This window comes from Pollicipes pollicipes, unplaced genomic scaffold (assembly GCF_011947565.3).
Source record: "Pollicipes pollicipes isolate AB1234 unplaced genomic scaffold, Ppol_2.1 Scaffold_7231;HRSCAF=8579_pilon_pilon_pilon, whole genome shotgun sequence".
Classification (NCBI taxonomy): domain Eukaryota; kingdom Metazoa; phylum Arthropoda; class Thecostraca; order Pollicipedomorpha; family Pollicipedidae; genus Pollicipes; species Pollicipes pollicipes.
This window is the reverse complement of record NW_023597034.1, coordinates 20370664-20386025: the sequence shown is the minus strand read 5'-3', so window position 1 is coordinate 20386025 and position 15362 is coordinate 20370664. Positions and strand designations below refer to the sequence as shown.

At 49.5% G+C, this 15362-nt stretch overlaps 1 protein-coding gene across 1 annotated transcript; it reads left to right on the top strand.

The window, feature by feature from the left end:
• Nucleotides 1–12459: 12459 nt before the first annotated feature.
• Nucleotides 12460–14097, top strand: LOC119109828 (uncharacterized). Its single transcript, XM_037233581.1, has 2 exons — nucleotides 12460–12700; nucleotides 12776–14097. Exons 1-2 carry the CDS (start codon nucleotides 12460–12462, stop codon nucleotides 14095–14097), a joined length of 1563 nt encoding a protein of 520 aa, XP_037089476.1.
• Nucleotides 14098–15362: the final 1265 nt, after the last annotated feature.

The window sequence follows — 15362 nt, the reverse complement described above, 5'->3', positions numbered from 1 at the left end:
ACAGCGCACACTACCTCCAGCGGTCACCTGACGGCGCACACTACCTCCAGCAGTCACCTGACAGCGCACACTACCTCCCGCGGTCACGTGACGACGCACACTACCTCCAGCGGTCACCTGACGGCGCACCCTACCTCCAGCGGTCACCTGACGGCGCACCCTACCTCCAGCGGTCACCTGACAGCGCACACTACCTCCAGCGGTCACCTGACGGCGCACCCTACCTCCAGCGGTCACCTGACGGCGCACCCTACCTCCAGCGGTCACCTGACGGCGCACCCTACCTCCAGCGGTCACCTGACGGCGCACACTACCTCCAGCGGTCACCTGACGGCGCACCCTACCTCCAGCGGTCACCTGACAGCGCACACTACCCCCAGCGGTCACCCGACGTAGGGCCTCACGACGCCTACGGAGCGTCGTGCCGCCGGACCAGAGACCAGGCTGGTGAGCAGCCAGGACGCACCACAGAGACGCCAGAACGCCCGGACTCACTTGGCCAAGCAACGGCCGAGCTCCAGCTACACGCCCGGGTACAAAAGCGATGCAAACGCTCTCAACACTCCGGCCCGTAGGTGCACCAGTAGGGTACCGGGAAGCAGCCAGTGATGCCTTCTCTGATCCCGGTCTCGCGTACAACACGCTGCGGCCTAGGCCAAGATGTGGCAAGTACGGAGGGACCAATATCCGTCCAAAATAGTTTCCCAGTCTCCGAAACAAGAAATTGTAACCTATTGAAAGGATTTTTCCGTATTTGTGTCGGGCTTTGCATCGAAATAGCCATCTTGAAGATCATTTGGTGCAGTTCACAGCCTTGGCCCTCTTACACCTCTAGTTTCTGAGCTACACGCCAGCAAAATGTGCAGACTATTTCGCACAGCTCATTTCAAGGTCATTTGAACATGCATGTTGCTATTTAAATGTCATTGGAGTACTGCCACCTCATCGGCCATTCGGCGATCAAGACCAAGAAAAATATGGTGGTCCAGTCTTTCATATCTGGCGTTCGTAAGTACGATTTCCGAACATAATGGCTCTCAGTTGGCTCTCAATCAATGTTTTGCAAGGTACGATGGCGCAATCAAACAATGACATAGTAAGAAGCATATTTCCTACATAGAGATAGTTTGTCGTCCAGGGATGTTTTTCCACTAAAAAGTATACCAAAGTTTATACGTGAGCTGATTTGATTACGTCTGATGCTGCTTTATTACATTCAATTAAGGAACATTCCTTTTAGATTGCATTCTTCATTGATTAAAATTACCGGTCCTGCTCGGACCCAAAGGCCGCCAATTTCCAACCACTGGAATTTTTGAGGCTGACAAGTGAACGTTACGTCAGTGGCCATATGTCTGCTGAGATCTTGTGAAGTCGGACTTTCCAACGCATTTATCAAACCCCTTGATGTGGTTTCCCCAAGGTGTCTGTGTCGATAAGCCTAAGTCCTGTCATGATCTACATGCTGATAATTGGTAGCTCTTGCGTGCGCTGTTCGGGCTTTTACTCGGCGTGGCATTGATTCCGCGCTGGCACAGCCTTGCAGTTAGACTCTCACAAACTAATTAGTTCACGAATTTTGCACAAGCAAAAAGTTCAAGAGTCACACTAGGTCACCAGATATGCACGCATCTTAAATACGAATGGCATGCCGCTTATCTCCGCCATTTTCACGGAAGTGGTATCCCTAGTGGCCGTGCTGATCCTCCCCACACTCCCTCACCCAGCTCATAAAAGGTTTTGCGCAAAATCGGGCTAATACGGGATCATTACGTCACCCAGTACAAGCTTGCCGCTATCTCCCGTCTCCTATACGGTGATAGTGGTGTCAATGGTTTGCACATCTGCGTATGTGTTCAGATAAATTACTCAGTGAAATTCACCAAGCCAGGTAGCAAATTATATACATTCCTTCGAAACGTACGTAAATTGGCGACGGTGTCGTTTGATTCAAGCAATCCAATCTATTTAAGTTGAGAACCGTTAGACGCATCAGAAACAAGCCAGGTATAAATAAAGGTCAAAAATCTATGTGAAATCAGCGAAAACGAAGACCACGAAATGCGTTTTCGCTCAAAGAACAGTTCATCGTTGCCAGTCCTTCTTCACACAGGGTGGTGAGGAAATTGTCACACAGCCATGATTGCAAACTTTGCAAAAGACAGCGGCATCGCATTATTCCACACCACTGGCTCATGTGCACACCTAGTGACGTCACGCGTTCACCATACTAACGCAGCAGATTGTGACAAAAGCCAAATCAACGATGACTCTTAACCCGCGCTCGGGTGGGGGTCAAATTAACTTCCAGAGGGTTTTTCCTGAATGGTTTCCGAACGGCGCGGCGTAGTCGCGCCAAACTTTGCAGAGCTGTTAACAATTGAATAGCGGATTGTTTGGTGTAAGAAATTTAGATGTACCTTGTAAAGTCACTGACCTATGGCAGGTCAAAATCAGGCCATGGTTTCAGCAAAGTCAATTTCTAGGGAATCGTTCAATCTAATGCAACAAGGGAGTGTTTGACGAAGCTGTGCATCTTTGAGATGCTTTATCAGGCAACACAAGCATTGAATGAGCGAATGAAGTTGACCTAAGGCCAGGTATGAAGTCAGACCAAGGTCAAAACTAACCTGTTTCATTGCTCTAGGGCCTGCTGTATGGGGTATTTTCCGGTGCTTATTTTGAATTCGTTGACGCCAGGAACCGCATCATGCATCTTCAGTTGACTTCTTAGAGGTCAAAATAGGCAGTTGACCTAAGATGACCCAGGTCTACGTTTTTTAAAGAACATACTGACAAGCGTAATATTTGTCCCTCATTCAAATGCAAAGCTCAGGGCAGTCTTGTATGATTTTGGTCACCACGACCTTCAAAAGATCAAAAAAGGTCACTGACCTTAAATGAGCTTGTAACCTTTTGATTAGAAATAGTTATCTAAACTCTGGGGCCCTTTGGAGACCAACCTAAAATTTGACCTTGTTTGACCTTATTTGACCTGAAGGTCATGATCTAGTGACCTACGACTTTGACCTAAGTGAGTTCAAGTACAGGTCAACACTCCCTGCAAATTTTGTGCCTCCAGCTTTCTTAGTTCCCGAGATCTTAGTGGGGAGGGGGAGGGTCAAATGGACCCCCTCACCCCCACCCGAGCGAAGGGTATCTAGCCGGCCACCCGGGCGCGTGTTAATGGAAACAACGGGCGCCTTCGTGGTAGAAACTGGATTCTTTTCCCTCCATTATTTCTGCTTACAGCGTAGCTTTTGTCGCAAGCACTAGCGAGATAGCGGCACAAAACGACATAGGTCGTTTGGCTTTATTCTGAGCGAGTGCTGTTCGATATAAGGCCCAGAAATGGATCCAAACTAGATCATAAACAACATGGCGTATGCATCAAGCTGGACTTTACTTTGTCAGCTCATCCATTGGTTCATCCATTTTTGAGTTCGTCGATTCCACTGCACATGCAACAGATGAAAGACGTGCTTTGAGCACATATCCTTAACATACACCTGTGCAATCGTACGACACTTGTCTGTCATGTATGCTATTGTGCGACATTTCTGCTATTTCAACGTCATGCACAGATATTCACCCCAGTTCAGGATCACGCAACTGACTAGAATGCAGACAAAAAACGCCTGATACACATTATTTACCCGGTTATCAGTACCGGTTACCCGGTTACCCGGTTATCAATGCGGTGGGAGCCTGTTTGCATGGTGATGTGGCAAGTTGCACACCATCACGAATATTGCTTAGGATAATTTACGGCAGCACATAATGCACCCATCATCTTCCCCAAATGACGTCCTCTGCGACATTTATTTTTAAGGCCAGTTTCCGCCTTTTTTCTGGCCCGGAACACCGGGTGGGCCGACTGCGACGGAAAGAAGTAGGATGCCGCCAGATTCGCAGAAGGTATCTAGATCTGGTAAACCCGGCTCTCTTTATGGCACCCAGCAGCGCCTGTCCGGAACTTCTTGATAGCACGTGACGATACTTTCAAACTTAGTTTTCGAAGAAGAAATAGAAAAAACCAATACTTTATTATGCAGTCATTTTTAGCAGATGTGTTGCAAAGATATGATTAAGAATAGATGACAGGTGCATATATATGCTGACGTGGATTGTCCTACGCAATGTTCATAGTGGTTTACACTTTTCACGTCGTCGTGCGGAGAGCTCCCCATTCCATAGAGAAGTGCACTGATAACTGCGTAAATAATATGCATGAGGCATTTTCATATCTGCAACCAAGCCACTTACGTAGTCCTGAGCTGAGATCAATATCGCTATATGTTGTTGAAATAGCAGAAATGTCTTACAGTGGCCTAAACGGAAGACAAGTGTTGTACGATTGTACACGTGCAAGCTAAGGATATGTGTTCCGAGTGCTTCTTTCATCTCTTGTATCTACAGTGGAGGCTGGCCGAGTGTATAAATTCACAAACAAGTGTTTAAGTCACCTGTAAGTCTGCACACTTCAATGCATACCTGCCTCATAAACGCCTGGATAATGTGTTTTTATCGCCTGCCCCTTGGCCTCACTTCAAAGCGAAACGCACTTCAGAATGAATGCTCCACCCATTCCAGGCCTTTCGCCGGCGCCCGGCCCGGTCAAAAGTTGAGCTAGAGTCGACTTCTCCGGCCGGCCGGCGGTCTGTTTTTTTCCCATGGCCCACACAGCCAGAAGCATTCCGGACCGGATTCCATGTGATGCTTCCCGGTTTTCCCGACCGGACAAATTCGTGGAAACCGGCTACGCATAAAAGTATCGTTTTTTGAAAGGTAAGTTCGAAAGTATCGTCACGTGTCATTGTGAATTTCTGGTCAGGTGATGCCAGGTGCCATAAAGAAATTCCGGTTTACTAGATCCAGATACTTTCTGCACATTTCGCAACAATTTCAACCTTTTTCGTCCGGGTCGATCCGCCTCGTTTGTCCGGGGCGAAAATTGTTGAGAACTGGTCTTCACGCCAATTGTCCCATTAACAGCAATTTCTATTAGTCGGTTGTAACAACGAATGACCGCAGATAGCGATTATGACGCTGATGACGCTCGAACCGAGCGTAACGTTTGCCATTTCAACATGCATACTAGATAACAAGAGACCGCAGCAGCCTGACGCACACTGGGAAAGTCCGTAGTACGCCGATCCACAATACGGATGTGGCAGCCCGGCCGTGTCCCGGATTGTGTTGCGCAACCGAGATGACGTGAACACCAACCATGCCGCTGTCAGATCTCCCCGCCGACGCGGCCGGGTTCGGAGGATCATACAGCGTTTGCTGCAAATGTCATCAGATCTGGGCCGCGTCCGATCGGAGGCTCTCGTGCAGGGACTGCGGAGTCATGGGTACCAGCGGCTCCGCGGAGAGCCCGGAATGGTCGCCTCCACTCCAACCAGCGCGCGGCACGTCAGGCTTGGCTTCCAGCGGAGCACTTCATGGATTGAATCAATCCGCGGATTGTGGATCCACCCATTGCAGTATTGGACTGAATCAGAACTTTCCACCAAAACATGAGTATGGACTGGACCGAATTTTTAAGTATTGCCAGCTCACACGGACTGAACAGAATGAAAACCAACTAAGTGGAACTGCTCAATAACTAGGCCCAGAAAGGCTTAATCAAGACATCAACTCAGAAAAAACCTTTAATCCAATCAAATGCATCGGTTTAAACTCCAAGTCATGCGCAAACAGGTTCAAAAGTGCATAACTCAGTCACTTTTTCCAGAAACAATTTTTATGAACATCATTGACATCTTGACAAGAATGGATGACGCATATGCTGCTATGGAAAACTAGAACTCTCATTTCTCCCAAAAACATAAAATGTCTACGTATATAACACTATATCTTATCATCACATAGCTGTCTTTCATTCTGGCCTGGTCAGTAATCCCACTTAACTCCACTGGGTCACATTCCTTTCAGAGTAAAAAACAACTTGGGCAGGGGCATGTTTTGTTCGGGTAGAAAGCACAGCCTCGAATCTTGAAACCCAAGCTCTTGTCTGAGAAAGCTGAAAAATATTGACAACACGATAACGCTACGGGTTCTGTCAACCTACTCAGCTGGCCAAATTTGTGCGCTTAACATCAGCTTTCATGAAGCATGCTCCATCAACTGATCTATTGCCAGGTGTCTGCCAGGACAACGATTGTTGCGTCCTCACATCGTTATTGATTTGTGTCCAATCTATCGGAACCCTACTTGAATAGGCCGCGCAGAAATTGGTCGCGAACAATGCATTTGCATACTTGTGATTCACCTGAAATGATTTAGAAGGTTCACGACACTGCACAGAAGGTGAACAAATTAACGCGGGTGGACCTGTCGCCCAACACCGTCCATCCATACCTTAAATGTAGATTTGGTAACATTTGGAATAGCTTGTGGGATCACCAGAGCCGTTGTCAAGAAGGAAATGCGTTGATGAGGTGTCAAAGCGTCAGCGGTAATGACAGATGCCAGGTGCCGGATGACTTGCGACATGAGCCCAATTCTCGCACCAACTTTTGTGAATATGGATAATTCTACATTTGTATCTGAGGCACTCACGGCGTACGAGCTGAATGACTTAGCGCCGCGCCATCTTGGAAAGAAGTTATGGCATTTCTCTTACCGTGCTGAAAACAGAACAATGAATACAAAGTGACATAATATCGTCAATGTATGTGTCAAAATTTATGTTTGACTTTGAAGACACGACTACATGCCGCTGTACGATACAGATTTAAAATAGAAAAAGCTTTCGTATTTTTCTGGCATGAGTAAAAAGGAAGATCTGGTGGTATCTGACATTTTAGCGATGGGGTTCAGATATGACGCACTTAATTCATTCTCCTCGATGAAAGAGCACGCATCTAAGTTATTGAAACCGAAAGCAATGCCAGCCTCTGCAATGTGATGGTTATTGTGAACTATTGGCCAAAATAATTGTGGTATAATTAGTACTATGATAGGCCTTGTTTGTCCTAGTCTTCAGGCAAAATTGCGTTCCAGCAGGCAGCGAGCTGTGTTAAGTATCTTAGCACGCACTTAATTATGACATTTTATTGTACATGTCTCCCTGAATGGAACGTAATAAATAAATTGAATTTAAGATACTTAGACAAGCCAAAGTTCCGGTTGAAGTTTTAAGAATACTTAATGTGTAAGCGGATTGGCACGAATTCATTGCCAACATTTTTCCGGTAAGCCGAACCGGGCCGGATGGGAGTGTGAGATCTGGGAAAAGTGATTGGCGAGCCGATCGGATCTGCCGCAGCAAGAATGGACCGATCGGATCTGAACCAGCCCGAATGGACCGATCGGATCTGACGCAGCCAGAATGGACCGATTGGATCTGAACCAGCCAGAATGGACCGATCGCATCTGAACCAGCTAGAATGGACCGATCGGATTTGAGCCAGCCAGCATGGACCGGTCGGATCTGAACCAGCCGGAATGGACCGATCGGATCTGAACCAGCCAGAATGAACCGGACCGGATCTGAACCAGGCGGAATGGACCAATCGGATCTGAACCAGCTAGAATGGACCTGACCAGATCCTGAAAATTCAATCCATAAAATGCTGCAGCTGCCAGTGCCCGGCCTTCATCGCAGTTGGCGGCGGGCGGCGCCCCTCGGTCGCAGCGTGCTGCAGTTTTCCACCTCACGCTGAGCTCATTGATCTGGTGTGCTGATATGGCCGAGCTCATCGCCAGCCAATACTGAAGCGGAGGTAGTTGAAGGTTAGCGTGAGAGCGCTGATAGGCGAACCTCTGTCTGTCAAGCTGTCATGAAAGGCGCGCATGGCCAATGATATCATTGGCCATCATCGGCTGTGGCCAGATAGGCATGGGTGTGCTTTTGGGCGCCTGGCACCCTTCTCCCAGCGTATTTCATCTTATGCAGGTATATATTACCTGGCCCTTGCAAAATAAGCCACTGAAGACTGTATTCAACAGCACTACAACCTCCCGATATCATGAAACGGTAAAATCGCGCTAGCTCAGCATGTGTGGCCCACAGTCTTTAAAAATGTTATCAGCCATCATACCATCACAAACAAATGCTGCAGTACTCGTACTATTAGTTAAGTCAAGCGTCCAGCTTAAGTGGATACACCGCCTTTTTGCACTTCTCGCTTATTATTAGGTCAGCCCGTACGCTTTGATCAGTAATAAGTTTCTGGAATTCTTCTGAATAGCTCGGCATATCTATTTGAAGTAGGCGCTCCTGCGGGAAAAATCTCATTAGGCTCCCTGCCCACCACTATAAAAGTGAAAAAAATCATTTATCTTGCTTTTTTCATGTATATTCTGTAATGTGTGCAACACCCTAAATTGTCCAAATGTTTGCATAATGAATGCTCCGAATGCTTGAAGCATTCCGTTTAGATAAAAATGTATGTGAACATGAAGCCTTTATCCTGCGAACTCCACAAGACTTTGTAGTATGGTTTTGATACCCCCCCCCCCCCCGCCCTGTGGCATTCACTACAGTAGCTCTTTTTGAAGCGTACTTCGGCTGCGGGAAACGGAGAAGCACATGACCTAAAGTGACACACTGGTTTAAACTCAAACCAATGCGCTTTTCGGTAACTGGTCCTTGCCATCTGTTGCACCTATCACAAACATTCACTTGTACTGATGTCATTCATCAACAGCTGACAGTGCCCCCCCCCCCCCCCCCCCGGCAGATTCTGCCGTTATCGTCCGTAGGGAAGAACATAGTGCTGTTACAAAGCACTGCCAATGTATTTGTTATGTCTTGCACTGAAAAAGTTTTTACACCCAGGAGTCACACTCGACCACCGAATTCGTGGGCTCAAAGCTCCTCCGAGGTATCACATTTCGAAAAAGGGGTCGATGTGTTACCGTGCAATCATGCAGGAGTCAGTTTTCTGCGTCGCCGCAGACGCGAGAGTCACTTTCGGGTGTACGAATGTTACAACGAGCACCATGTGGGGTGTCACGTAATTGACCCCCTGTGGGGGTGTCGTCAACCTCCAAGCTATCAATTGCATACTCTCATAAGTTTTTCTCTTCCCCCAACATCCGGGAACTTGCGAAGAGCGGGAAGCTGACCACCCGACATTGATAGCAACACTTTTATAGGGGGCTTGACATCCTCACTAGGAGTTGCCTGGCACATACCACAGGCATCTCTGTCGTCATTACGCTTTTTTCTTTGCCATTCGTGCTTCAGCGAGCAGGTCAGGGAGCTCAAGACATCCCTGGATAAGAGCATTTACTTGTTCATTCTTGCCTGTGCTACGGAAAGTTCGTGGGATGACGAATATCCAGAATGCCCATCCATGTGCTTAAGCAAAGCAGTCTGAAATGTCTTCTTGTCTGGCCGCAATCACGCACCATCGACAGCTTTCCTATGTGAACTGGTGTGCACATTTTTGCATGTTAGGCCCACCGCACCAGATAGGCATGATATCATAAAATTGCCAACGTGTGGCATTGCCAATGGTTTATTCCAAGATGCCAAGTGATTATGTGCTACTGCCATGATTATCATCCACAATTCTTTACATGCTGAGGGCATTGTGCAGCGATGCAGCTAAGGGGGGAGCAGTTCCTTCCCCTAGGCCCACATTATTGCAGCATAGACAGATTCAGGCAGAAATTATAAAGTTGCTGTCCAGGCCATTTATGGATAGTTGCATTCTCACCACCATGCCGCTTTGGCAATCTTGGCTGTACCCCCTGCAACTGCTCTTGTGCAGGAAAGCTTTTATGAGCAGACAACAGGCAAGAATTGTAAGTGCTTCCGAAAATAGTGCTCCAGTTTAGAGGAAGGTACCTGCCACACATTGGCAATTTTATAGAAATTCCCACCTTGTTTTAGGACCCAAGTGTCGGATTGTGTCAGGAACCACCACAATGCCAATTCTGGAGGAACACATGTCATTGTGAGGTAACATATTCACGCAATTTTCACCAATTTTTGATCCACCAGACATGTTTACATTGCTGGCTGGGCTTGATTAAATGTACTTACACAATTAAGATGAACTTTTTAACAGAGTTAATGACTTGAATCTGCATCTTTATCTTAACTTTATTACATCTGCCCTTTAAGAATCAATTCACTTCTGATTCACAACAAGGTTGAGATTTAGGCATACTTAGCCATGGTACAACTACCTAAGGCACCTTGAATTGCGTACAGGTCTGTGTCTTACACAAAGTCTAGCATTTTAATTGTGTATGCGACATGTTTGTGACACACCATTTACATGCAACCATAAAGCCTACACTAACTTTGCGCAGTCCCATGTCCCTGAGAACTCCTGTTGTATAGCTATACATGGTGTCCGTCTAAAAAAAAAACGTCCGTCGATGACTAGTATAGGGTAACAACAAAGACCATGGCCACATCTACCCCATATTCCTTTGGTGAGCCTGAAGATCTGATATATTTCCCAATCATGTTTAAGATACGTTCATTGAAGAACGTTACAATTTACCATTTTTACTTGTGGCCATATCAGGAGAAGACAGCAAATGGTATCAAACAACATTATATGTAATGATGAAACGAGTGATGTCCTTAAACCTGAACTGCTATTATGTGCATGAGCGCACACGAGGAAAAAGTGTATGGCAATTTACAGCACTCGACCTGTTTGTAAATCCCCGTCACCAGGCATTGATGTTTACATGCTGACTATGCTTAATGGAATCGTGTCTTTCCATAATCTCACCAGCTGTGTATGATGTCACTGACCAGCTATTCTACCTTTTATATCCGTCTTGTATGAATTTCACGTTGTCCCTGGAGTATTAGTATTGAACAACCATGGTAGTGTTTGCTCTAAAAATATGCCTCGGGCAGTCAGTTTCGGCTATTTTCAGTTCTCTATCGGTTATTAACCCGATAGATGTCAGTCCCAACCAATTGGCCAATCTCCGTGCGGTAAGCCCATTTCGGTTCGGTCCACCCCGGTCTCGCTGTGCCTCGCGCTGTTGACATCTGTCGCTGGGACGTGTTCAAGGGGCCCTTTATATTTTTCTGTATTACCATATATAGCTCCTGATATACATAAGAAATGGCGTGATGTGCTTTAGTAGAGCTCTTCCTCACCTTTTCAGAAGCACCTGGCTGCGCCCATGACCTATCATGCCGATTTTGCCCTCTGCCCAGTCGACACCAGTCGTATTGTCTTCAATCCACTTAATTCCTTTCTAGTGCACTTGAGTCCTCAAGGGTCCCCCACACGGTCTTCCGCAGCCCATTCCACCCTGGTCCAATCTGATCTGGTCCAGTCCAAAGCAGAGACTTACGCGTAATTTCATAATCAGCTAGAGTACAGTTCAAAAATGTTCACGAAAAACCGAATTGAGCGCGCCCCAGACGTGCTAGAATGACGGTGGAAATCCTGGAATGTCATGAAAAGCATCGCATTTTGCCGCTTTTTATTTCAACGTCTATACATGGAATTTCTAACACGCGCCCAGGTGGACGGTTGAATACGACGCGCTTGCGTAGGAGTCGACGCGCTTGTGTGGGACTTTGACCCCCTGATGTATCAAAATTTAGAAAGTTAGGCAACAAATTCGCAGAGCATATATGCCTGAGTGTGAGCTAACTTGTGTTGAAGTACAAAATTTCTAGGTCATGATTTCTGGGTCAAATTAGGTCAAACAGGATTAGATTCCAGATGTGTGTGCAACGTGCCCTCAGACCTCCTCATGCAATCGCATTGAACTTAGAACCTGTTCTAAGCAAAAGGCCACCCGTGTTTATTTAAGTTCAGTGATCTTGTTTGACATTAGGAAGGTCATGATCACCAGAACAATACAAAATTGTTTTGATGCTTGCAGCTGAATAATCGTCAATGATCTTGCTAGGTGGCGTGTTCCTAAAAACGAGGTGTTCGCCTGGATCACTTTAGGTCATTTATTGGTTCATTTACCCTAGCCTATAACAGGTCCTTGGAAGATGTCTCACGTGGTCCCTGCTATAAGTAAATTTGAAATAAGCACCAGAAACTACTCCGCGCAGCAAAATCTCGAGTAACAAAGCAGACTGATGCTAACCTCGGTATGATCATGATCCTTGGTCAAGTAAATGCATTGCAATTGTAAATTAAATTGTCATATTGCCACAGAAACTATCTCACAAATGTATTGCCTCATCTAACACTCCGATGTCGCATTAGAGTGGACGATTCTTTAGAAATTGTGTTCTTTGACAGCCACGGCCTGATTTGACCCACCATAAAGCAGCAACCTTATAAAGTGCGTCTAATTTTGTATGATGGGATCCACTAATCAGTTGCCTACAGCTCTGAAATGTTTGGTGCCGCTACACCACGCCGTTTGAAACTTATGCTGTAAAGACCTTCGGGAGGGGGGGGGGAGGGGCACGTCGATCGCTGAATTTGAGGTGATCGCTGAAGCCTGTGGAGCGCTGAATAGACCACGGCGCAGCTGCGCCGGCTCGCATACATGACAGTCTACTACCATTGGTTCATACCGCACGCGGCCACCATCATGAAGCCACTGCACAAGCTACTGAGCTTAGGCCCCGGGGGCAAGAAGAGCCCAGGACGACCGGTGCCATGGGTAGGCGACGCCGTGGCCGCCTTCCAGTGTACAAAGGACGCGCTAGCCGACGCCAGCCGTCTGCCGCATCCGGTGCCCGACGCCCCGCTCAGCGTGCAAGTAGACGCCTTTAGCATCGGCATCGGTACAGTGTTGCAGCAATACGTCCGTGGCACATGACAGCCGCTGGCGCTCTACTCGCGCCAGCCGTCACCGACAGGGATGTGTTACAGCACGTTCGGCCGTGCTGTGGAAGGCCATTCCCTCATCGTGAACACGGACCACAAGTCCCTGATTTACGCGGTCGGGACGTGCTCAGCCCGCCACTCACCGAGAGAGACGCACCACCTACATTTCATCGTCCAATTCACCACGGACGTGCACTTCGTCCGCGGCCAGAACAACGTCGCCGCCGACGCGCTGTCGCGTACGGTGTCGATGCCCTCGCTGCCCCAGCCAGCACTGGACGATTTCAGCGTCATGGCCGACGCTCAGCGCGAGGACCCGATCCTGGCAGCCTTCCCCCAGTCCCAGGACTCGCTGACTCTCCGCGACGCCGTTCTTGCCAACGGCCATACCTTTCTGACGGACAAGTCGACGGTTGCATCCCGGTCGTGGGTACCGTCTCCCCTGCTCCGACACGTGGTTCGGCTGCTGCACATCCTGGCACACCCGGACGTCCCCGCCACCACCGAGGTGATGACGCGTCGGTTCGTGAGGCCCAACATGAAGCGAAACATCCGCGTATGGACCCAGGCTTGCATCCGCTGCCAGCGGACCAAGGCCCTCCAACACACCGAGTCACCGGTGGCCCTGTTCGACGCGCCTGGTGAGCGGTTCGGCACGGTGCATGTGGGCATCGTCGGGCCGCTGCTGCCGTCCGACGGCTATACACACCTCCCCACGTGCGTGGACCGGTCCACTCGCCGGGTTAAAGTGATCCCCCTGCGTGACACGTGCACCCCCGCCGACGAACGCGCCTTCGTCGGTGGCTGGATCGCTCGGTTCGGTGTCCCCACACAGGTCACGACAAACTGTGGCATTCAGGCCGAGTTGGCCCTATTGGCTGAGCTATCGTGCTTCCTGGGATGCAAGCGGCGCCGCACCACCAGCTACCACCCGCAAGCAAACGGGCTCGTCGAACGCATGCACCGACAGCTCAAGACGGCGCTACCAGTGAACGGACAGGCCACATGGACCGACGTGCTGCCTCTCATCATGCTGGGGATGCGGTCTGCCGTCAAGACCGACCTGGGCTGCGCGGCCGCAGACATGGTCTACGGCGCATCGCCCCGGCTGCCGCGCGAATTCTTCATGGCCCCGTCAAGGGAGGTCGCCCCGACACCAGCGTCCTACGCCGCCGACCTCTGTCGCGCCATGCAGCAGCTGCGCGCCGTCCCACCCCGGGCCGCTTGCTCGCCGTCTCATGTCCCGAGCGCTCCGCACGACGCCAAGCACGTATTCCTACGCCGCGACGCCACGAAGCCGCCTCTGGGCTGCGGGTGCGACGAGCCGTTCCGGGTCACATGGCCAAGACGATGACCCTAGCCCGCGGCTCCCGCCGAGACGTGGTCTCGGTCGACCGCGTCAAGCCCGCAAGCCCCGACCCAGACGCCCGGCCGGTGGGTACGGGGCCCGCTCACGTCCAACAGCCGCGGCCGCTGCCTCTGCTCGGACCGGGTTCGCTGCTGTCGGCACCGGATCCGTCCCGGCCACAAGCACCGACCGCTCCGCCGGCAGCGCCACCGAGTCGGCCGCCGGTCGCGCCTCCGTGCCAGTCGCTGGCCACGCCTGCGGGTCGGCTGGCAGCAGCGCCAGGCCCGCCCCGCCCGATTCTGCGGACCATCTCCGGCCGTACCGTGCGCCGGCCCCTGCGCTACCGTGTTAGCTTTGTTCCCTGGTACGGCTCCGGCCTATGTGTCAAGTGCCTGTCGTCTCTGGCATCCTCCTTACGACTGGGCGATTCCGCCGGTCCATGGGTGGCCGGTCCGGGCCCTCGAGGTCAGTCGTCGCCTGGACGTGGAAGGGAGTGCCCGGCGGCCCGGCCCACTCTGGCGGCAGCATTGAAAACATAATATATATATATATATATATATATATATATATACATACATTGAACTGAAGCTCCTACACCCTCACCATGGCGCATGTCAACGCATTAATTATAGACCTGACCATCCACATAGATAGTGCTGCACTGTTTCAGCTCCGGCACGGTATACGTGTGCCGTTCAATGTCGCGCGGATCAAATTTGCTCCTTCATGTCGCGTTTCTGATAATGTGGAATCGATTTCAGAGACCATCAATTTCAACAGCTCACGCCACCGTGAACTGTTCTTTGCCGGCTCAGGACCACACCATCTTCGTTGCCGGGATGGCACTGGACGACTTTTTGTCGGTGGTGCCTGTCAAAGACATCGGCTTCCACCTGGATACATGCCAAAGTACACCAGTCGGACTGATCTACCCCATGTGTCACCTAGGGTGACTGCCCACGCAGTGCATGGTGTGTGTACGGTGTGTGTAGTGAACGGTGTGCCCGCACAGTGTACGAGACACTTGCAGTAAACGATGTCGTCTAAATATGTTTGCAGTGAAGTATGGCTGAATACATTACATTTTTTTTTATTGGGCATTAATTCAGAAGCGTGCGCGTGCCGAGGCCATCAAGTCAAATACCATGACAATTCTCTGCGGCGTTAGGTGTCCAACGTGGTTATGTCGAGTGAGTGCGAAGTGGCAGCGATTTCGATAGAAAATAATTAATTTGTTAAGGAGTCTACGGCCATTTCGTATTTTGATACGC